Source organism: Rattus norvegicus, chromosome 1 (assembly GCF_021556685.1).
Source record: "Rattus norvegicus strain SHRSP/BbbUtx chromosome 1, alternate assembly SHRSP_T2T, whole genome shotgun sequence".
Classification (NCBI taxonomy): domain Eukaryota; kingdom Metazoa; phylum Chordata; class Mammalia; order Rodentia; family Muridae; genus Rattus; species Rattus norvegicus.
The window spans coordinates 108,670,465-108,695,429 of NC_141534.1; the positions used below are offsets into that span (position 1 = coordinate 108,670,465).

General features: G+C 44.1%; 1 protein-coding gene and 1 long non-coding RNA gene across 2 annotated transcripts in view; one reads left to right on the plus strand and one right to left on the minus strand.

Moving 5' to 3' along the window:
• LOC148007351 (uncharacterized) overlaps window positions 1–765 on the plus strand; it is a 42,780-nt gene extending 42,015 nt beyond the window's left edge. Inside the window, exon 4 of the long non-coding RNA XR_015651505.1 lies at window positions 719–765. This is a non-coding gene — a long non-coding RNA (uncharacterized LOC148007351). The remainder of the gene's footprint in view (window positions 1–718) is intronic.
• The window catches only part of Uevld (UEV and lactate/malate dehydrogenase domains), a 31,810-nt gene that overhangs the window by 4,234 nt on the left and 2,611 nt on the right, over window positions 1–24,965 (minus strand). The window contains 9 exon segments of the mRNA NM_001427693.1: window positions 548–611; window positions 7,375–7,548; window positions 9,701–9,871; window positions 12,620–12,722; window positions 14,544–14,662; window positions 16,596–16,731; window positions 18,885–19,048; window positions 23,323–23,388; window positions 23,919–24,003. Coding sequence (NP_001414622.1) covers window positions 548–611; window positions 7,375–7,548; window positions 9,701–9,871; window positions 12,620–12,722; window positions 14,544–14,662; window positions 16,596–16,731; window positions 18,885–19,048; window positions 23,323–23,388; window positions 23,919–24,003 — 1,082 coding nt within the window.

The following is a 24,965-nucleotide window of genomic DNA, read 5'->3' on the forward strand; positions in this document are numbered from 1 at the left end:
AAAACCCTCACACCCTCTTCTTTCTACCTGACACGTGTACTAAAACCCACAAGCCTGACGTTTAAACATGTATACTGCACTACCACGCCAGACCTGAGAGAGCATCACCTGTGGTGGTGAAACAGCAAACGGTCCGAGAATAACCTGTGTGTGAGTCCCAGGTGCACGGCGCGCCTCCGAGGGCCTCCAGGTTAAGTGCCTGTGCACTGCATGGCCGTTTGACGAGATATGGAAAACTTCCCTTTTAGACTGACTTCCAAATGTGTTCATGTGTGCTCAGTCTGGACCTATTTCCCACTAACTTGATGTTAGATGCAAAGCAGGCAAACCCTGTCTCAAATGAGCCGCTGCTCTTCCCTTCGCATGTCTAGATAAGCCTGCAAGCTCTCCTGGGAGTCCGGGACTGCGGGACTGCTCGACTGCTCCTTGTACTTCCTGTTGGGTAGGCCTCTTTACAGGGGCCTGGCAAGAGGCTGCTGAGTGACAGCTGCTCTGTCTGCTAGGAAGCACGCGAGTTTTAGTCGGAGAGTCTCAAGTCTGCACTTACCTGCTAGACAGCTGTGCCTGAGAGCTGGGGCTCATGACTCCATCTTGGCCACTCCATGAGCACACTAAAATTAAACAAAGACACAGTTACGTTTTGCCAGTATTTTTCTTAAGACAAACCTGTGACAAATGGCTGGGAACGGTGGCTTAAGCTTTTAATCATAGCCATCAGGAGGCAGAGGCAGGAAGACAGAGCTCCTTGAGTTTGAGGCCAGCATGATCCACATAACAAGTTCCAGGACTGTTAAGGCGGCTACATGGTGAGACCCTGTCTAATTAAAAAAAAAAAGAAAGAAAGAAAAGAAAAAGGAAAGGAAGGAAGCAAGCAACAACTGGCCTTCTGTGGCCAAGGGACATGATCCTTTTAAGGTTTTTCAACAGTTACTTTCCCACTGATGACACTGGACTTTCCGAGTTGAGACGAGAAAGCCTTTAAGCCTACATCTCCTAAAACTGTGATTCCAAAAGTCACTTGTGGCCTCCTTACCTGTTCTCACTCATCAGCAACAGGTCCACACAAAGGTCAATTTACTGTTCATGTGGGAAGAGCTGTTTCCTCAGAGGGCTGCGGATAACAGGCTTCCAGGTGGTCTGAGCACTTAACATCTACTCTGCTGGGAAGCACACTGACTAATTTGAAGAATAACTTGGTGACCTATTTTGCAATGGAATTTCTATAGCTGCAATTGAAGCAACACCTTCCAGATTACCCACATCCTCTAACCACAGTGCATGTAAGACAATCAAAATATCTGATTCAGAACAAACCAGCTGCTGTTTTTAAAGCATGATGGGACCTAAAATCTCCCTGCATATGCCACACATGAACTTTGCCAAGGCCAGAGCTGCATCGGAAGCACCCACAGCACCCACACACCGGATATTTGTGCCGCTTTTTAATAGTGACCTAAAATTGCAACACTTAATCTAGTATTCATCTATATAAAGGCATTTTTATATAATTTTGTTTTGGGATAGGTAAAGCAAAACGCACAAGAAGTGTATCTTATGTCTAAGATTCACACTCTAAAATGCATTTAAAACCAAAACAAGGGGGTTGGGGATTTAGCTCAGTGGTAGAGTGCTTGCCTAGGTTTGGTCCCCAGCTCCGAAAAAAAGAAAAAAAAAAAAACCAAATCAAAACAAAACACGGATCATTCGGTCACTGACAGGATCAGGGCACCTCCCTTCTTCAAGATGACTGACTGACTGACTGACTGACTGGCTTTGTTGCAGGGGCCACTCGTTCCTCTTTTGTGTCCTTTCCAATATATTCTCTATTCTGGTGGTGAGGACACAGAAGCTGATGCACAATCAACCCCACACACCATTCAAGATCGTTATTTGTTAACAAAGGGAAAAGACTGGCAATAGTTAAGGCAAAAAACACGGGCACGTTTCAAGCTTTTCGTAATGCTCGGACTGACCTAGGGCCCTGCTCAGTCTGGGCAGGTGCTCCACCATCACACTCAACCCTGTTGTCTCCACCTCCAAAGCAAACAACAAAAAAACCACAACCTTTTAATGCAAGTGAGAAAGAGCACAAACCCAGGAAAAATATAAATGCACAGAGAAGGCTAAGAAAGTTTCTATTATTTATTTTTGCTGGGGTTTTGTTGGGGTTGTTTGTTTGTTTGGGTCTCTCTCTCTGTATATTACTGGATGGCCTGGAACCACTTTTATAGAGCAGGCTGACCTTGGACTCCCAGGATCCTCCTGTCTCTGCTTCCCCAGACTGGGACGAAAGGTGTATATCACCATGCCAAGCCCAAGAAATTGTTTAAAACGTTCTGCTTAGAAGGGTTATATAAGAATTACTTACTTAAGGGTTCTGCTATATTATTACTATATTAGCAATAATTAAAAACTGGACATGGAGAACATTTGCTAACTGAAATACAGTGATGAATAAATATAGCAAGGTAGGCATAACAAAGATTCACAAAGGAGATAAAAGAATCAGAAAATTGGGGTTGGGGATTTAGCTCAGTGGTAGAGCACTTGCCTAGCAAGTGCAAGGCCCTGGGTTCGGTCCCCAGCTCCAAAAAAAAGAAAAGAAAAAAACAAAACAAAACAAAACAAAACAAAAAACCGAAAACAAACAAACAAAAAAAAAAGAATCAGAAAATTATGAGCACACTGCCATTATGTACAAGTTAAGATAGGACAAATGGATAAGTAGGAGTCTCATATTCTTTTTTGCACTGTTGTTTAGTTTTTTAAAGAATTATTATATGTGTGTGTGTGTGTGTGTGTGTGTGTGTGTGTGTGTGTGTGTGTACACTGTAGCTGTCTTCAACACGGCAGAAGAGGGCATCAGATCTCATTACAGATGGTTGTGAACCACCATGTGGTTGCTGGGATTTGAACTCAGGACCTCTTGAAGAGCAGCCAGTGCTCTTAACCTTTGAAGCATTTCTCCAGCCCATTTTTAAGACGTATTTATGAGTGTGTTGCCTAAATCTATGTATATGCATACATACAATGCCCAAAGAGGCCAGAAAAGAGCATCAGAGCCCCTGAAACTGGAGTTCCCAGCAGCTGTGAGCCATCATCAAGCCCGAGTCCTCTACAGGAGCAACAAGTGCTCTTAACCCTGCGGCACCTCTCCAGCCCTATGGACCTTTCCTCTATACAAGCCATGCGTCATAACTGAAAGAGAAAAGGTTTAGAGTTCAGATCTACCTGGAATGCAGTGAAGTAGGCCAGGATGCCCTTAACTACTTAACTTTCTGTTTTACTGCCCAGCACTTTACGGCCCTAATGTAGAGCTATCCTTGCTTAAGACATTCAAAACAGTGCACTCGATCATCTTCATCTTTTATTCCAGTCCTCAAAGAGAGGTCCAAGAATGTTCATGAAAAAAAGCCCACTGGGGACAGGGATTACAGTTTAGTCTGCAGAGTGCTGGCTTAGCATGTATGAAGCCCTGGATTCAACCCTCAGCACTGGGTAATCGTAATGGAGTGTGCTGACACACACCTGCAATCCCAGCACTCAGCGGGGCAGGGAAGGAGGATCAGAAGTTCAAAGGTCATTCTCAGCCATAGAGCAAGTTTAATGCTATGCTGTATATATGAGACCCTATCTGGTAAAAATGAATGAAGTAAAAATTCTGCCTTTACAATTGTGTTTTCCTATTATATATAACACTAAATCCGTGCCAAAAGGGATAACACACTCCGAGATCCAGCCTTCAGACTGCTGAAATACTAGTGCAGTAATTTTTGCTTTATATATGATTTTAATAGCACAGTTAAAAAACAGTAGCTCTTAAGCAAATGTTCTGCTAATTTGATGCAGAATAAGTGATTGATTTTTGGTTACAACAGGGCGGTGTCAGGATCATTTGTTCAATCCAAAATGGACAGAGCATCCTGGGCTGAAGGAGATGGTCGTCTTGTGAAGCACAGGCATGTAAATAACATGGCAATGATGGTACAACAGATGTGAGGACAACACGGTATGCTAATGCTTATAACACATGCATGAACTTACCTAATCTGGAGTGCTTTCTGGAGGTAAGCAGGAACTAGCTAAGTGAATGGGTGGTCGTGAAAAGGAAGCAGCAGATGCAATGAGAGTGCATGGACCACTGCAAGCGTCCATCTGGCTAGTGCGGAACACCTGGCAGAACACCTGGCAGAACACCTGGCAGAATGGCAGCTGAAGCTGAGGAAGGAAGCAGGAAATAGAGCCTAAAGGTCTTATTTGCCCTGGGACGCCTCCCTAGGCTGTGGCTACCGTTTATCTTTGAGGAACTTGAAGAGGAGGATTTTTTTTTTTTTTATGGTTCTTTTTTTCGGAGCTGGGGACCGAACCCAGGGCCTTGCGCTTCCTAGGCAAGCGCTCTACCACTGAGCTAAATCCCCAGCCCCGAAGAGGAGGATTTTACTCAGACACTTCTACTCTTACAACTGTTTCCAAGACCTAATGTTACTTTACTTCAAATTGTTTCATGTTTCCTTTTGCTAATTCATATTTATCACCATCTTGGAAATCTTAGAATAACAACTCACTGTTTACTCTGTGCCAGGCATGGCATAATATGTTTTAAGTGACACTGACTGCAAGAAAAAGCAAATCTTAGCATCAATTTAGGGCTGCTCTCGTTAGATGTATTACCCTCGGTGGCTCACGCATCCTCACTGGCTCTGTGCTTTTTCTATACATGTAGAAAAACCAGGGCTTACGGGAGGTAGCACATATCTTTGATCCCAGCACCCAGGGGGCAGAGGCAGGTGAATCTTTGAGGCCAGCCTGGTATACACAGTGAGTTCCAGGACAGCCAGGGCTACATAAAAAATCTCATCTCAAAAACCCAAAACAGAAACAAAATAAAACAAAAACTAAAAAGAAAATAAAAGAAACCTGAGGCTGGAGAATAGTTCTGAGGTTAAGAGCATTGACTGCTCTTCCAGAGGACCTGGGTTCAATTCCCAGCACCCACACAACATCTCACAACTGTGTGTAACTCTAGTTCCAGGGGATCCGATGCCCTCACATAGATATACATAGGCAGAACGCCAATGCACATAAAATGGAAATACATTTTAAAGAGAAAATTCTTTCTTCCCAGGGTATTTGTAAAATTTAAGTGAGATACCTGTCTGAAAAGTACTTCATAAAGATGATAATTATTAAAAATCAATTTTTATCACATTACTATTATGTTGTCACTTGTGTAAAAATTATTAGTACTTAGTATCTAACATGCAGCCAGCAGAGGGAGCCTCTGATCCATTTCTGTCTTTAGGGTCAGGCAATGAAAACAAGGTAGGGTATGTGGGTGTGTGGGTGTGTGGGTGTGTGGGTGTGTGGGTGTGTGTGTGTGTGTGTGTGTGTGTGTGTGTGTGTGTGTGTGTGTGTGCGCGCGCGCAAAGGTTAGAACCCAGGGGTGTAGCTCTGTGGTTAGAGTTTGCCCAGCTGGATTCCTAACATGCAGCCAGCAGAGGGAGCCTCTGATCCATTTCTGTCTTTAGGGTCAGGCAATGAAAACAAGGTAGGGTGTGTGTGTGTGTGTGTGTGTGTGTGTGTGTGCAAAGGTTAGAACCCAGGGGTGTAGCTCTGTGGTTAGAGTTTGCCCAGCTGGATTCCTGGGCTGGATCCTAGCACAGTAAAAGACAAAACAAAGAGCCATCTGTGCTTCCCCAGACAGTAAGCACTTAGGACGATGGCCTGGCAAAAGTCAGTGGTGCTCATGGGGCTCCTGACTGCATGTACGCTCACGAGGCCTTGCTTCATTAGGTTTCAAATTCTGCACATCTCTATATGTGTATACATACATATATGTCAAATATTACAACAACGGACTTAAGTAATCCCAGTTTACATTCTCCTAGATCCTTCTCTTTCTGTTTCCCTGCGGAGAACTCAAGTTAGAAATACTATGTCTAGTCCCTGTGGTTTTACTGCCTACTGGGAGCAAATTACGTGCCTCTGCCTGGGACTGTTTCACCACTCTGTCTTCTTCCAATGTCTAGTTCAGCGACAGCCTTTGCCATCATTGGGGGGACTAGATTCTTTTTCCTGTTGAGTTCAACCCACCTTGAACGCATGTCTAAATGTCAAAATAACAAAATAACAAAATAATAGTTGATAAATAGTGCCCTATATCTTGTTACCCAAAATATCTGATATTTCCTTCTCTCTAAAACACTGGTTCTCAACCTCCCTAATGCTGTGATTGTTTAACACAGCTCCTCATGTTGTTGCAACCATAAAATTATTTTGTTGCTACTTCCTAACTAATTTTGCTACTGTTCTGAATGGTAATGTAAGTATCTGAAATGCAGGATATCTGCTTTGTGATCCCCAAAAGGGTCACGACCCACAGGCTGAGAACAGCTGCTTTAAAATACAGCAGAGACTGTGTTCTCCACCTGTCACATCACACAGGCATCTCGTATGGCAGTGAGTACAGGCAGACACTCATACTCTTGTTTTATGAACGCCAGTGGACTAAGTGAGAGCCAGCTGCCGCACATCACCTACCAGCTTGGCCTTGCGGGAAGTACAGAAGGTGGAAAGGAAGGCGTCTCGAATACAGAAAGCTTTCTTACTGGGATAAGAAAGGGCTTAGTTTTGTTTCCATACAGAGAGCTGTTTCCATACAGCGATGCCTTTGTGATAGGGAGATAACAAGCAGCTTGTTAAGAAGGCCACAGCATGAGAATTCTTTCAGAAAAACAAACAGGAGGCATGCATTTTGGAAGTGGGACTGAGCTTGGGAAAAGCAAACAGAGTTGGATGTGAAGACAACAGGGGGGAGTTTTATATCCTTCATGTATGTTTAAATGGAAAAGTAAAATGTTTAAATCTAGATTCCAAAATCCAATTAAAATTTAATACCTGACTTGTTTTGAATTTTAAATCTGGTCTTGTTTTGAATTTTAAAAACTAAAAAGCAAACAAAAAGCACCCTCAAAAAAACCCCAAATATATGAGTATGACAGGAGCTGGGGTTTGTAGCTCAGTGATAGCACACTTAACACACTTGAGGCCCTGGGTTTAATCCCTAGCAACATGCACACACACACACAGACAGACACACAGACACACAGACACACACACACACACACAGAGACACACACAGAAACACACAGACACACAGAAACACACAGACACAGACACACACACACACACACACAGAGACACACAGACAGACAGACAGACAGACAGACAGACAGACACACATGCACACACAGAGTGAATGACCCTCATCCCTATGAAGTCTCTCACTAAGCTTCACACGTCTAAGGTCCCAGCACAGATCTGAATGTCATGGCTTCAGAGAGTTAGCAGCATAAGTCGTAACGATGTACTTACCTTTGTTTTCTCCCTGTTCACCAACCACCCACACTTCTTTGCCTGAAGTCTGTGCCTTCAGAACGCTCGAGATGATGTACTGTAATCTCTGTGAGTCCAGATTGCAGCCAATCCCCATCACTCTGGCTGCGGGAAATGTGCTCAGCTTCCACGTCACGTAGCTCATGATCTCCACTAAATGTTACACACAGAGTGACAATTTAAGGATTAAAAGAAAGTTAAGTGGACAGAGGTGGCACATAGCTTTAATCTCAGCATGTAGGACGCAGAAGGATCACTATGAGTTTGAGGCCAGCCTGGTCTACAGAGTGAGTTCCAGGACAGAGAGGGCTACACAGAAACTCTGTCTCAAACAGACAGACAGACACACACACTGCTTCTAGCCTAGCTCACATGGAAAGGGTCATCTCACAGGGGAAGTATGTCAACGTTCTACAGAGTCTTCGGAGGTCTTAAATGCATCTATGCTCTCTGAGGCAGGTCTTGCTGTACAGCCTATCTGGCCTTGAACTCCCAATCTTCCTCCCTCTGCTCCCAAGTATTGGGAATACAGAAGCACCACCACGCTGGCAGTATGTTTATAAAGTGTACTTAAAACACTAACCAAGCTAAAGCATTTTTGTATAACTTTTTCACGAAACATAAATTGTTAGGATAGAAAGTAAGTAAGTTCCAGGAACAGTTAAGCAAGAAAGGTGAAAACTGGGTATAGAACGTGTTGAAGCTTGTTCCTTTTAACATTACTGTAGCCATTTTGAATTCAGATTCCACCTTCCTCACAAGGTGAAACTAAGTTCATACTTACCACTTTAACTGGCACTGAAGAAGGTTACTTATAAGCTAGAAAGTTGTAGCTTACCCTGTTCTCAATGTTCTGAAATTCCCGGTCTCCACCTGTCTACCACCCCTTGTAGCGCACTCAGGACCAATCAGCCTAAAGGTTAGCTGGTAACAGTTTGTCAAGTTAGCCAAAAACCTTCTACCACTTCACTGCTTGCCTCTAAACTTCTGAATCTGTTTCTTCCTATAAAAAAGTCTGCCCTGAGGACACACGGGTGCCACGATTAGGTTTTTCCTTCTTGTGGTCCTGATTGATCATTCTAAAAGTGTTCGATAAACTTTCATCACATCTGAGACTGGTGTCCGAGTGGTCAGTGCACAGCTACTCCCACACCCCAACAGGAAGCAGGAAAATAACAATTTCACTTCAATGAAGCGCTATTCTTCTGTGTGTGCGCCTGCAGGGTTCAGAACCAGGCCTCATGTGTGCTAGGCAAGCACTCTACTCTCAAGCCATATCCCCTGCCCAATAATTCCATGATAATTTCTTTATGTTTTAGGCTTAAATCAAAACACCAACTCATACATTATTATGCAGTACCTCACCTTAAGAAAAAAACCTACATGGGGCTGGGGATTTAGCTCAGTGGTAGAGCGCTTGCCTAGCAAGTGCAAGGCCCTGGGTTCGGTCCCCAGCTCCGAAAAAAAAAAAGAAAAGAAAAAAAAACCTATGGCTCCCCTTCCTTTTACATGCCAAAAGGATTTAAAGAGACCAATGTCTCTGACAATCATAAATGAAACGCATAACTGTGTAACATTTTCAAACACATGCTTGAAACACTGGTTGGGCCCAAACCACCCAGTCTCTGGAAACATCTCTCTTTTTTTTTTTTTTTTTCCGGAGCTGGGGACCGAACCCAGGGCCTTGCGCTTGCTAGGCAAGCGCTCTACCACTGAGCTAAATCCCCAACCCCTGGAAACATCTCTCTTAAGTGAAGCAATCTACAGATTTGAAACTGTTGAAGATGCACAGGGTGGGTGAGAGGGCACAGTGGGTAAAGGTAGCTGCCATCAAACTGACATCTGGGTTCAACCCCAACACACGGTAAAGGAGGGCTGGCCTCTGACCTTCATGCCTGGTGTGTATGTGTGCACACATTCATATACACACAAACAAAAGTAAAAACTGTCTCTGCATGTATAATATGCTTCTTAATACCTTCATAACACTAGGGACTTAGACATCTTACACATAAATATAATGCATGATTCTCTTAGAGGCTTTAACCATTTCCTCACTAAAAAAGGTATGGCTAACAACTGGAAAATAATACCGTACTTCATGAAAAGCTGTGAGTTGCAACCTATGTAATATCAGTTATAAGGAGTAACTGTGTGTACTGTTCATTCTAAGAGCAATCTTACTGAATATCCTTTTAGACACCACAGTGATTTGGCTTTTGTTTGTTTGTTTTTTTTGAAATCAACAATGGCAATTATACTGATGACCAGGACCATCATGTGAATTTAAAATAAAGCCTTTTACCTGGTTGAGAGGCAACAAGCAAGACAGCATGCTGACTGTAATGTCCCAGAGCTGGAACGAGAGCTCTGAACATGTCCACATTACTCTGTACTGCATGCAGGTAGGACTCAGAACCACCCAAAGAGTTGGCTGTGAAGATCACCACCTTGGAATGAGCAGAGGCAGACAGATCTAATGAACAGAAAGAAACAGTCTGAGTTCAGGACGGTCTAAACCAATGCTGGTACAAGATAAAACGTTTCTCTGTTCCATGAACAGAGAATACAGGCATACAAGCTCCTATAGCTATCATCCAGAAAGCTTAGGGGTAACCGCACATATCCCATGGTCAAACATGGGGGTACACGGCTGTGATCCAGCACTTGGGAGGTCAAAGCAGAATGGCTTCAAGTTGGAGGCCAGCCTGGGATACGGAACAAAATAGGCAGGAAATTAGAAAGAGTCAGTGCCTATACACAAAGACTAAGTTTTCTATGTAGTTCATAATTCTTAAAAGGGAAATGAGTAATAAAGGAAATAACAACAACAACAACAACAATAGCCACTGGCTTCTGTACTGTGAGCATAGGAGCCACAGATTCTTTGAAAGCGACTGAGTAAAGAAGTCAAGTGACTTGAGCAAGTCAGCAGAGGGGCTGCAAGTTAGGCCCAGGTTGTCTGCTTTCAGATTCTAACCTATTAACCCCCCTTGGAAAACTGAAAACTGGTACCTGGAGAGGTTGTCAAGCACAGAAACCAACCAGAAATCAATGACCAGTTTTATTTAAAACACTACACCTTGCCAGAGTCCTCCTCTGGCTTCCTTCTTCTGCCTTGAATGATAAAAATGTCCTCATCCTCACAGGTAATTCTTGCTTGAGTCCTTGCTTGGTTATAAGTACCACACACTGCACACTTCCTCCAGAGATTCTGTTCTTTCCATTATTTATTTCACTGGTTGTCAATGGCTGATTTGACACACAGGAAAAAAACCAGTTCCCTTAGATCCTAAATGGCCTCGCTTTCTCTAGGGTTGGGTACTAAAGAGTCTCTCCTACAGGGATCTGAAGAGTTAAGAGGTCCCTTAAGAACTTGGGACTGGGAACGACAGGCTCAAGAGAATATCCAGCTCCCAAAGGAACCTCTAGCTGCCATTAAAGGACCATTAAAGCAACTACAGTCTTCTCTCAGATGAGGAAAATGAGCTAATTGTCTCCTCCAGGGATCTGAATGCTTACTGAACTGTGATGGGCTATTTTTAGAACAGATAGGCAAGTCAATTCTTCTGGCCCCCACCAGTACATTCTAGTATGTGAGACTGCTGTATGCATTATTTGGAAAACGGTCAAGGAATACAGGAAAGCTAGGGAATGACCAAAGATGCCCACATCACTGTGCCGTGTCTAAGTTTCTCTTCTCTATAAACTGGGAGAGATGTTTTAGGGAATACATTTTGTTCAATGATCTGCTTTTTACTCTTTTGATTTTTTAAAATGTTTTTTAATCTAGGCGTGGTGGTGTATAGCGCTTGGGTGGCAGAGGATGATCTCTGTGAGTGTAAGCGCAGCCTGGTCTACAGAGTGAGTTCCAGGACAGCCAGGGCTACACAGAGAAATCTATGTCCAAAAAATTCTACACACACACACACACACACACACACACACACACACACACACACACACACATAATTTTATGTATCTGGGTATGGATGCCATGTGGGTACCTGAGGAGGCCAGAAAAGGCTGTTGGAACCCCTGGAGCTAGAGTTACAGGCAGTTGTGAGGTGTACAGTGTGGGTGCTGGGAACCAAACTTAGGTCCTCTCAGGATCATGCTCTTATCCACTGAGCCATCTCAGTTTATGTTTCAAACTCATGCATTCCTGGAAAGATAGTTTTAAACCTGCATCCCCAAATATAGTCTTTATCTAGATAACATACCTGAACAAATACAATGTTACATGTCCTATGAAAGGATGCTTTCTTTTGAAGATTTATTTATTTTATGTATATGAGTATATTGTTGCATCTTCAGACACACCAGAAGAGGGCATCAGCTTCCATTCCAGACGATTGTGAGCCACCTTGTGGATGCTGGGAATTGAACTCGGGACCTCTGGAAGAGCAGTCAGTGCTCTTAACTGCTAAGCTATCTCTCCAGGCTGAAGTGATGCTTTTCTAAAAGGCTTGGCCTCAGTGGAGGCGCCTACCATCACCACTGCTTGGGAGAGCAGTGGGCAAGCAGGAGGGCTGCTTGAGCTACGGAGTTGAGGGGCAGCCAGGAAACAGCAAGATAAGGCTCGTGCACACACAAAGGATGGGACAGAAAAAAGAACTTCCTTTTTTCCTAATTTAACCTGCAAGTGTCAGACTATAATATGGCCAAGCTAAGACGCAAACCAAATCTGCCTAATTCTAAAGCCGTTGCTCTGAAACAATGTATCCAAGAGAGGAAGCAGCCAGAGAAATGCTTGTTTGGGGATGTAACTCAGAGAAAACTAATAAATACTTCTGGACAACAGGAGTGATTCTGAATGCTATTTGCTCATTGACCTCAGCTAACATAATTGGTTATAACTGGCATAAGAGTCTGGATCGATCAAATGACTTATTTCAATGTCTTTGTTTTGCAACATGTAAAAAAAGAACTTTGAACAGATGATCTTCATGATACTTTTCAGTCTGAGAATTCTAGGACCCTAACCTTGTCCCTAACCTTGACAACCTGAGTTGGATGCTCCAGGACCCATGAGGTATAAGGAAAGAACCAACTTTCGAAGGTACACACATGCTATGGCACGTGTGCCCTCTAACCAAAGTAAGTAAAAATATAACTTAAAAAATTCTAGGACCTAATTCCCAGTTCCACAAATAAACGAACCATCCAAGACCCAGCTACTGGAATACCGTAGACTACTATGCCCATCTTTAAACAGTCCAACCTTTGCTGATCTCTACATTCGGCAGGTTGAAGATATCAAGGTCCATCGTCCCTTGGTTAGTCCCATCTGAGAGGTCTAAAAGGAGCAGCTTGTCTGCAATGCCCTGTGTGGAAAGATTAGAGCAAGAACAGCGTTTCACCGACACAGAGAGCCACTCAGTGCTGTGCCCATGAGAAAGGCTAAAGGAGGCCTCCTGAACTAACAGCAGTAAAGGTGTGCAAGCCTGACGCTGTTCTGTGAGTGATACTGTCTTTACTGATCACCGGGAGCTCGCCTGGCTCCTCAGGAGCAAACTATAGCTTCTTCAGATGGAGCAGAGAGGGCACGGCGTACCACGCAGGTATGCTACTGCTCCTCCTGAGTTTAAGGCTTTACTTTAATTCTGGTGGTGTTATTGCTGTTGCCCTCCCCCTCCTCCTCCCCCTCCTCCTCTTCTTCCTCCCCCTCCTCCTCCTCTTCCTCTTCCTCCTCCTCCCCCCTCTTCTTCCTCCCCCCATCCTCTTCTTCCTCCCCCCTCCTCCTCTTCCTCCTCCTCTTCTTCCTCTTCCTCCTCCCCCTCCTCTTCTTCCTCCTCCTCCCCCTCCTCCTCCTCCTTCTCTTCTTCCTCCTCCTCTTCCTCCTCCTCCCCCTCCTCCTCCCCTCTTCTTCCTCCCCCCTCCTCTTCTTCCTCCTCCCCCTCCTCCTCTTCCTCCTCCCCCTCCCCCTCCTCCTCCCCCTCCTCCTCTTCCTCCTCCTCTTCTTCCTCCTCCTCCCCCTCCCCCTCCTCCTCCTCCTCCCCCTCCTCTTCTTCTTCCTCCTCCTCCCCCTCCTCCTCCTCTTCTTCCTCCTCTTCCTTCTCCTTCTCCTCCCTTGCTGCCTTCCATCCTTCCTTTTTTGAAAAAATGTTCTTCTGAGACATGGCTTCTTTGTGTAACAGCTATGGCTGTCCCAGAACTCATTTTCTAGACCTGGTTGGCCTTGAGCTCAGAGATCTGCCTGACTCTGCCTCCTGACTGCTGGGATTAGAGGAGTGTGCCACTTACATCCAGCTCGATTTGACAATTTCTATAAAAAAAAAAACAAACCTTAAAACATTTTAGAAATTTAAAAATTAATAACTTGGGGTGGGGATTTAGCTCAGTGGTAGAGCGCTTGCCTAGCAAGTGCAAGGCCCTGGGTTCGGTCCCCAGCTCCGAAAAAAAGAAAAAAAAATTAATAACTTACGTAATCCGCTGATATCATTTATAGAAGTTATCCTACAACGTACTAGCAGCTGTGAAAACTGACGCCGTTGGTATAGACGCTCTGGAGGAGTCAAGAAGCGATACAATACACGGCTTAGAAGAGGGGCTTGAGCTATCCCGACTGCCACTGTGAGCACGGATCACTGGGCTACGGTAAAATGAAGACTCAGCCTCGGACGTGCATTTGTCTTAGGAGATGCTGGACTTTCAGCTCTGAAAGCTGGGTGTGGCTGTAAATGTCTGCAGCCTCAGTCAGCACTCCAGGGGCTGAGGAAGGAAGAGTGTTTGAGGGTAGGCTGGGCTCCACAGCAAAACCCTGTCTTTTCATTGAGTGGTTAAGGATCCAGACTATACGTTCCCATCCCCAGACACCAATGTAAATGCCAGATGAGCATGGCAGTCCACCTGTAACTTCAGCCTAGGTAGCCAGAGATAGAGGATCCCAGAGTAACCCGGCTGGTGAGACCAGCCATAGTGTTCAGCTCTGTGATTGATTGACAGATCTTGCCTCAGTGAAGAAAGTGGACGAACAATTGTAGATAATGCCTGACTTGTAACTTTCCACGTGCACAAGCTACTTGTGTGCACGTACATACAATGTGTGCTCACACATGCCAAAAATGCATACACGCATACATGAAAATGGAGAAAGAAGACAATGTGAAGTCTAATGGAAGCATAAGTGTACGCAGAGACACTACCTTTGCCGAAATCGCCAACGTGCAAGCAATGCCCAAATCCCCACTTCCAACCACAGTGATTTTATTGGGTATTTTATTCTCATGATTTGTCCAGCCCCTTGAATTAATGTCTGAGACACCTACAATAAAAAAAAAAGATTATCCTGAGAATTGAAAAATAATATTTAAAAATCTTTTCTCGTGTGTTATAAGCTTGGTGTGGTGGAATAAATCTATAATCCCAGCATTCAACAAGTTGAGGCAGAAGGATTGCAGGTTCAAGGCTAGCCTGGACCACATATCCCCTACCCTGAAAAAAAAAAAAAAACTTGCTTTCTAGCATCTTCTTAAAAATAAAATGAACTTCAAAAACTCTCATACAGAGTTTTTGTTTTGTTTTGTTTTGTTTTGACACAGAGCTCCCCTGGGTAGCCTTGGCTGTCTTGGAGCTCCCTTTGTAGACCAGGCTGTAGACCCACCTGCCTCTGTGCCCCCTCAAGTGCTAGATTAAAAGGCACTGTGCCAGCCTGACTGGCCAGCAAGTCTATAGATTTTTTTTTTAAATTTTGCTGTACTAACGAAGGCAAGAACAGGAGCCTAAAATCAAGCACGGCAGCTCACGCCTAGAACCCCAGCCAGCAGGATACTGAGGCAGCGCCAGGGTGTACAGTGACACCTACTCTGAGGGGTGGGGATGTGAGGAGGTATCTGGGCATTTCTGTGCACACCTGTAATCCCAACAACAGGGAGGTGAAGGCAGAAAGGTCAGGAGTTCAAGGTGATCTTTAGCTATGTAGGATTTGAGGCTAGCCAGAGTTACCTGAGATCCTGTCTCAAACTAGTACATTGCGCCCTCCCCTAAGAAAAACAGGGGTGTTATACTGAATGTTGTTTTACATAGAAGCTTTCCCTTTTAAGGACAGTAATATAAACATTTAAAGCTTTTCACTTGAGGCTGGACAGATGGCTCAGAGGTTAAGAGCACTGGTTTTCTTCCAGAGGACAGGGTTCAATTCCCAGTACCCATATGACAGTTCACACCTGTCTGTAACTTCAGTTCCTCATAGAGACATCTATGCAGGCGAAACACCAAATGCACATAAAAAATAAACCATAAAAAAACAAAGAAAACCCACGTTTTATTTAAAGAGCTAAAGAGATGGCTCAGTGGATAAGAGCATCTCTGGTTTAATTCCCAGCACCCACACGGCAGTTCACAACCCGTTACTTCAGTTCCAGAGATCCAATACCCCCTTCTGGCCATACAGGCACCAGGCGCTGCCATACACGCAGGCAAACACCCATACACCCAGAATAAAATAATGCTTTTTGAAAGCTATATAAAAAAGAATCGACACACAGTCAATAGTTTACAATAGAGGTAGGGGTTTTCTTTTGTGGTATCGCCTAGTAAGGTACCTATGCCTCTGGAAACAAATCGTCACCCACGCCCCTGTAAACAACCCTAATGAAGCTCACTGGCTCACTGGAGAGCTAGCTAAGAAGAGGGAAGGGATAAGTTAGGGGTGGGAGGGGCTTAAGGGAAGAGTGCAAGGTGAACATGGTAGAAATACATTGTGTCCCTGTATGAAGATGTCGTACTGAAACCCACTATTATGCACAATTCCTATATGCTAGTAAAAGCTGAGGAAGACACACAGTACTGACATCTGACCCTGGTATTCACAAACATTGTACAGAAATGTTCTAGGCCTGAACAACTGGCTCTATCCCCAATTAGAACCACAAGACTTATGCACCTGTGGCCCCATGTGCTGAATAGGTAAAAATACCTACAGATGTAATGGTAGAGTCATACATTAATTAATTTATAAGGGGCTCTGAACAAAGCAAGAACTATTTTATCTGATTATATAAGAGTAACATTTTTACATTTTAACAAATTTTAATTGGAATTATACAGAAATACCTTATAACTAATGTAGAGGAATATTAAACAGAAATATATATATTCATAAGCTTATGTGTTGAATTCAAGCAGCAAAGAGTACAGAATATTAGAGAGAAATTCTAACTTCTTAGTTCTTAGGCGGTCTCACCGACAATACAAACCTTCAGTGATTTTTGTGATATAGGCCAGCAAGTCCACCTGCTGTGCTTCATTGGACGATGGCACAGAATAGAGAGGAAGCTCCTCTTGAAACTTGGCGATCATTTCCTTAATTAATCCAACAATGACAGATTTGGGCTGAAGAATGCACGCAAAGGGAAAAGTTATCAACTATTTTCTACAGAACACTTGCTTTACATTGTCAGTGAGTCAGTCAAGGTGATCCTTGAACAATGCACAGTTGAAAACCGACACACAGCCTCCCCCAGACTTCCCACTAAGAGCCTGTTCTTCACCTTCACTACTCCCGCTGCACGCTTTCTTTCTTCATCCGTGCTGGGAACCGAATCCACAGCCTTGTGCATGCAAGGCAAGTACTTTACACCAAGCTACACCACCAGCCCTTACCCATAATAATGACGGCACGCTGTTCTGTATGTAAAGACAGCATGCTCTGTATATAAAGAGAGCACGTGTTCTGTATGTAAAGACAGCATGTTCTGTATGTAAAGATAGCACGTGTTCTGTATGTAAAGACAGCATGTTCTGTATGTAAAGACAGCATGCTTTGTATATAAAGAGAGCACATGTTCTGTATGTAAAGACAGCATGTTCTGTATGTAAAGACAGCATGTTCTGTATGTAAAGATAGCACGTGTTCTGTATGTAAAGACAGCATGTTCTGTATGTAAAGACAGCACGTTCTGTATGCCGTGTCACTGTACAGTGAAAAATAAATGGCAGCCATTTGATGTCACTTTTAATACAGAGCTTTAAGGATAATCACGTCACAGTGCCTTTGCTCCATGTAAACAGAAGGAAGCCCCGTCAGTACAGTAGCGTTCCACACGGTGCGGCTCACTCTGTGCTGCTGCAATACTGTGTGTTTACTCCCACAGTTCTTACATGGGGAAGGCCCCGGAGCACACTTGTGTGTATAAGAACACGTGCAAGCTTTTTATTTTTTAGAGTTTTGTTTTGTCATGGGGGAATTCTAGAACTACTGTTTGTTTCTAAGGTCCTGTGCTTTTGTAGCCCAGGATGGTTTTGGTGTGTGTAGCTCAGGTTGGCTCAAACCTTTAATTATGGAACCTCGGCCTCCTTGCTACTAGAATTCCAAATGTTAACCACATTTGGATCTTTCCACTGGATACATTTTAACTTTTATAACAGATTGACTTAGACTTTATGGTAGCAACAGTTAAATACACTGTCTTTTTACTTTACACATTTATGATTTAATCTTTTCTTCAAACCCAGGTCTTTAAAGGGCAAGTGTATTATTTATTTTCTCATTTTTCTAAACCACCATATAAAATGTCTTTAACTCTTACTATTCTTTTTTTTTTTTTTAAGAATTTAGAGGGGATGGATGGATGTGTTACTCTTGGTTCAAGATTTTTCTTTTTAAGATTTGTTTATTTAACTTATGTATGTGAGTACACTGTTGCTGTCTTCATGCACACCAGAAGAGGGCATCAGATCCCATCACAGATGGCTGTGAGTCACACTGCAGTTGCCGGGCTTTTGGATGGCTCTTAACCGCTGCGCCATCTCTCCAGCAACCATGATTACCATGCATGACTCGGACCCTAGATTACACACCCCTACACACACCCCTACACACACACACACACACACACACACACACACACACACCCACCCCAATCAGTTAAACAAAACACATTATAGATTAAGTGAGTATGATCAACTTAGACAAAGTTAAAAAGGTTTCTATATATAATGTGAGAATCACTAGTAGACAGGAATGAGGAAATAGAGTTCCAGTACTTTGCTAATAGCTTTTTGTGTAACCCTTCAAGTGCTGAATGATAATAAAACAAGGAACACCAGCAGCTGGATCCCAGACTAGGCAGCTGTGCTGGCTGATGTTATCAGGATTCTGGAACGTCAAAGACTCAAGAAAGCTCAATTTCAGACTATTTCTAGATCACATGAAGAATGTAACTGAAAGATCATCGAGGCGTGGTGCATGCCTATAATCCCAGGGCTTGGGAGGCAGAAGCAACAGATCTCTGTGAGTTTGAGGCCAGCCTGGTCTACATGGTAAGTTCCAGGACACAAAAGGCCTACATGGTAAGACTCTGACTCAACAACCAAACAACAGTAAGTGTGTGTGTGTGTGTGTGCTCGCGCATGAGTATGTGTGAGGGAGGGAGGGAGGGAGGGGGGGAGATGCAGTATGTTTACCTGTATTACCAAGATCAAAGACAAAGACAAATATTCAGAAAAATAAAATAAAAGTCAAAGGAAGTCCAAGTTGGTCTTACATGGCTCCAATTTTGGAGATAGGGCAAGTATATTCTGCCTTTGGCATCCACATGTTTTCCAACGGAGATTTCCATGTTTGCAGTTGGCTTCAAGAAGCAAATGGGCGGAGCAAAAGGGTGGGAATCCAAAATCCAGAAGCGAATGGGTATGTTGTACGTCTTACCTGTTTGAGAGAGAGAAACGATCCTGACAGGTACGAACTGCATGCATCATGCAGCGAGATGACATTTGAGAAACTGACAGCTAGGCATGGAGGGAAAGCTTATCATTCTACCCAATGATGCTGAGGTGGGAGGACTAAGTTGAAGGCAGTCTACACAACATCAGGGCCCTGTCTCAAAATAAAAAGGGGGCTAAGTACTGGAATAAAAGGAAGAAAAGAGGTAGCTGAGTCTGTGTGGAAAGGATCGATGCAAATCCTCCTGCTTCTCATTTTCTCTGCACTGGGAAGAGGTTCTTACCACAGCACAGCAGTGAGACTACAGTCACCTTGGCAGTTCAGATACAGTTTAGAGGCTGTGCTGTACCACTCTCATGGGACACAAATCATTTTCTAGGTAGTTTACTGTGCACTTTCCAAGCAGAGATACTCTAGCTTCTCCACTTTTTTAATTTATTCTACGGTGAAATTATTTACTTACCCAGCCTGCTTTTCTACTCCAGTGTAAATTTCTACCGTGTATTCTCTCCCATTCTTTCATATACCCCAAGACCAGGTATCTGTGCTTAATATCCTGGCTGCTAAATAAGTCTGTCATATAAATAAGAGAGGACAAACACTGAGCTTAGAGGGGATGGCAAGTCGCCTTTTCTTTTCTTTCTTTTTTTTTTTTTTTCTTTTTTTTTCAGGGCTGGGGATCGAACCCAGGACCTTGTGCTTCCTAGGCTCTACCACTGAGCCAAATCCCCAACCCCCAAGTCGCCTTTTCATACTGATTCTTAAGTTTTGGTGTATGTCAGAATGACTTAGAGAAACTGAAAACTATGTAGATTCCTGGAACCTAGTTGGAGTGGGATAGGGTCAAAATGCTCAGCCTTTTGAAAACCCTACGGGCCCCACCAAAGTGAGAGTGGGGTGGGGCAGCCTGAACATGTCCCTCCCCGGCCACACACATCAATGGTCCACTGATCTTTTAGAAACACTATCTTTTGGAAGTGCTTGATATTCTTTTCAGGAAAAGAAGCAGGCTTACAACAGGTCAAAGATGCGTCAATGGGTCTAGCTGAGCAGATTGTTTGCCTGATGGGAGGCCCTGGGATTACTCAGTCACAAGCACTGCAGTTACGTTAGATTGGGATTGATCAGGCCGACCTCAACCAGGACCGTGAAGGAAGGGCAGTTGTCTCTACACACAAGTGGTGGCTGCTGCCCTTAGGTGCAGGGAGCTTGATAAGGGACCTTGTGGGGTAGACATTTTCATCTGTAGACTTGTTCTTTGTACTCTCTGAGTCAAGTAAGGCCTGTGGGTGTTTATCACTTGTTGCCCTTGGCAGGGGTCTGGTTCCCATCTGCCTGCATGCTGCCTCATTGCCACTTGGCTTTCCTGTCAGGCAGGTAGCTTGTCTGAGGGTTTGTCTCAGGTCATTAACCCTCCACAACAAAATAAACCACTTGGGAGGACAGGGGTAGGAAGGGACCTGACCGTAGGTTCTTCTGATTTTAAGCATGTAGGCCATGCCTTGGTTGCCCTGAAGCCCAAAGCTAGACGAAACGTAAGTGAAAACTCAACTGTCCAGACATCTAAAAAACCAATTTCAGGGCTGGAGAGATGGCTCAGAGGGTAAGAGCACTGACTGCTCTTCCAGAGGTCCTGAGTTCAATTCCCAGCAACCACATGGTGGCTCACAACCATCTGTAATGGGATCTGATGCCCTCTTCTGGTGTGTCTGAAGACAGCTATGGTGTACTCATATACATAAAATAAATAAAAGATCTTTAAAAAAAAAAAAACAAAAAAAAACAAAAAAAACCAATTTCAACTGCTCTGTCCTTAACACTTACTCCTGCTTCAGACTCTAGCACTCTGAGGCTTACGCTGTATTAAAAATACTCCACTCAGGACCGGATACCTCCTTCTGCACACTCTTACATGTATGACTTTACCCAACTTACCTTACTTCTTTCTGCCCAATCCTTTCCTCTATAAACTGAAAGGAATATTCTTTCTGATTTCATACACTGTTGGGATGAAGTCCATGCATATGCATGACATGGCAAACACTATGGGCTGTACTTTTAAACCCACTTAGAAACAGGTCAGATGTAAACGAAGAGTTCCCTTCTTCACTGTAATCTTTCCCTCTCTATGGAAACCGTTTTCCTACTGAAAGCTACTTTTCCCATCTTGCTTCCTCCGCTAGCATTAACAGTACTCAGCAGCGACCACACATTTTATAAACATGTAGAGCGCTCTGGCCACTTCCCTCAGGAGGCTGATGCAATCCAACAGGGTCCAGACAACATTTCTTTAAAGCTGCCATGCTAATAATGTACAAGCAGGATGTAATTAGCACATTATAGACATGTTAAAACCTAGCAATCTACCATTTTATATCAGCCTTTCTTAGAACATCCGCTGTGTAACTTTTACCTAAATATTAACAATGTGTGCCTGGGCATAACCCTATCTGTTGGCCCTGTGAGCACAGACCTCAAAGTGACCAAGATACACCATCGCATTCCTGCAGAAGGGAGCAACTGCTCAATGGTGACAAGGCAGGAGTAGGGGTTTACAAATGGGAGTCGTATAACTTGTCATGAATGTGTAGAGTCCCGGGTCTGACTTCTAGTACTGGGGTGGACGGAGTACTGCATCCAGCATGGCTACTTCGAGGAAGACTTGGCATAGGGTCAATGGCCTAACCACACACCTGTTTAAAAGGCAGAGTATCAGTGGACCCACTGCACAGTCCTGAGGGGGCTGGGCTGTGGCGTGGAGCATAGTGCTTGCACGTTTAGGGGTTGAACCCCAGAAACTGAAATGCTACTAGGTAGTAGATATCAAAATGATAAAATTTAAATCAGCAAAGTAATTATTCTCTTGCCTCTAAATGAACTACCCAGCTCAGCTTCTTGCCCACTCTTCTCTTTCCTCTTCCCTTCTGATTCTTCTTAAAATCTACCCACGCATAGTACAGACAGCGAGTAATGACCATAGGCGTAAGTGTAGTTCTGACAGACGGGAACAGGCGGAGATCCTGACAGGACAGAAGTAAGCAAAGCGAAGAGAGAGGAGTCTGCCTCCAAGCCAAGGCTTTCACCTTCAGTCAGTCAGAAGAGAAGCCTCAGCACACTTCTCAGGAAATGCCGCCGCTGGTGCAGACGCAGGACTTAGGGAGACTCACCTTGGTTTAGAAATTAACATACGGAAATGCCTGGTATTGGAAGAAGTCTTTCAAAATCCTACTGTCCCAAGCTGAACCGTTTCTAAGAGATTTTTCTCCCCATCTGACTTGATCTCTGTGATCTTCTTTCTCTGTGTATCCACTCTTTCAACTGCCTATTGACTTCATTTGCTCCTGTGCCTTCCCCGCGGTAACAAGTGAACTAGTGAGCCGCCCTCCCTGAGAAGTGCTAGTAAGTATCAGTCATTCTGTAGTAGCCATTCCAGGGCTTACTCTTTCTGGGAAGATCTGCACCGCACCTTTTGTTGAATTTGAGACAAAGTCTTAATATGTAACTCAGGCTGCTCTTCAACTCCCCTGCCTCAGCATCCTGAGTCCAGGATTATAAACGTACTCCTTCACGCACAGCAAGACAAATGTTTAATGGTGGAACTGTGGGCACTACTTCAGAGAAGTCTTTTGAGAACAGAATTTTGCTAGTGTTTTTCAAAAGATACAATTTAAGTAACCTTCTACTATACCAAAGATTACATTGCTCAACCGTAAGAAGGCGACAGTTAAGAAATGGTTAATTATTATTTTTTTCTTTCCTTTTGAGTAAATCCTCACTATCTCAACCTGTCACTCAACTCTAAAATGTCTAGTACTGCACTGTGACACTGGCTGTGTGAGCTTGGTCCTGTGACCAGGCTGAGAGTCAGTCTTATCTACAAAACAGGTAGAGTGCCACATCACAGAGATGGAAAGAGGGGGCAAGCACAGATACCAACAGGAACACACAGGACCCTGGCCCTCTGTTACTGAGAGCAAGGCGCTCTCTCCTCAGAGCATGTCTCTGTCTCTCATGCTCTCTTTTGTCCTCACAGCCCGCCAGCCTAGCAGACACTATTTGACAAGTTATTGAATGGAATTAAAATTCATCTAGGCTTTCCTTGACCTCTACAGGATCCTGCCAGATCTGGTAAGGTCCTGAGCAGGTCTTGGGTATATGTGAAAACACTTTCAGAGCGGTGCACACCAGAGGAATTAAGTTCTTATTGAGTGAGCTGTCCCGGTAGAGAAGTCCCACGTTCTCTCGGCTTCCGTACTTACCCTGATACATCACAGGAATCGTACCGGTGAAATTCAGCAGGTCTTTCTGGGAAGTGTCTTTGAAAACTAGAAGACAAAATTCCAAAATGTCAGCCAGAAGTAGAGGCTAGCAATCAAAGCGTGTGACAATTCTGCACACATAGAAATGGCAAAGCAAATAGATAAAAGGTTTTTAAAAGGAAGTGTAAGAACACAAAACTGTGTGCCCACCTTCCTTTTTTAAGAGACATGTAACTTGCCAAGCATGACATCCTACACTTGTAACCCCAGCCCCTGAGAGGCACAGGCAGAAGGACTGCCACAAGTTCAAGGCCAGCTTACGCTACATAATGACTACCAGACCAGCAAAGGGGTGCAAACTGATCCTGTCTCCAGCTCGGATGGTAGAGTATTTGGCTTAGTATATATAAAGCCCTAGCTGCAACATCTATCACTAATGAAAACAGGGAGTACCAGTGCCTGCCTATAATGCCAACACTCAGTAGATGGGGACGAGGATCAGAAGTTCAAGGCTCTCCCTAGCTCCGTAGCGAGTGGAAGCTCTTTAGGTCGGGTAATGAAGAGTATGAATAAGGACTAGAGGACGCCACTCATACCGTAGGTGTCCATGGAGTATCTGAAGTGCGGGAAAGACATGTTCACGGTCTTCAGCTCCTCTACAGTCAGATCCCTGAACTTGTACTGAAACGAGAGCAGAGAGTAGCACAGAATGAAAACGGAGCCATGGACAAGACTAAGTGACTATATGCAGTGTGCCAGGCTGAGGGGCAGGACCAAGTGCTTTACCACTACGGTGTCTGTGTAAGTATTTGACTCATTACAAACATGAGAGAAGCAGGCTCTTGCTGTATAGTGCCGGCGGACCTCAGGCTGGCCATCTTCCCTCCCCGTCTCCGACCCCTACATGCTAGGAACACAGGCGTGCATCACCACATACTTCTGATTCCATCACTGAGAACATGGTGCTGAGGAGACGGGAGAGCGTACAACTGCTCCATTTTAAAAAGTAAAATGAAATCGAGAGAAGCCATGCAATCTGCTAAGTCGGATACCGAGTAAACTATTAAACTAGTAAACCTGGGCCTTGACCAGTTAAATCTAAATGCCTCCAAATCCCCCCGGAGGCCTAGGGGACAGCACAGAATGAACCACTCATCAAGATCCATTTGCCTTTGATTACATATTAATTTACTTATTTAATGCAAATGCAGGTATATACGTGTGGGTGCACAGGTGGAGGGCAGAGGACGCCCGCAGGAGTTGGCTCTTTCCTCCCAATCTTAGAATCTTAGGGTTCTAGGGCTCAAGGGTATCCTGCCTGATGGCAGGTGTCTGGCCATCCTGTGAGCCCTTTTTTTTTTCTGAATGCCTCCTTCACTAGAGACAACTTGACTTTTCCTGTCCACCTACGGCTGGTAGCTTGGATTTGACAGGGGAAATGAATACAAGCAAAGAGTTTGCTACAAGCAGGTGAACTGCCTCTTCCTGCCTGTCTTTGTGGCCTTGTAGGCACCATTGTATAACTTCTCTCAATTTATTTTCTTACCTACAAATAATCAAGATACAAACAATAAGAATCGACAAATGGGATCTCATAAAACTGCAAAGCTTCTGTAAGGCAGAGGACACTGTTGTTAGGACAA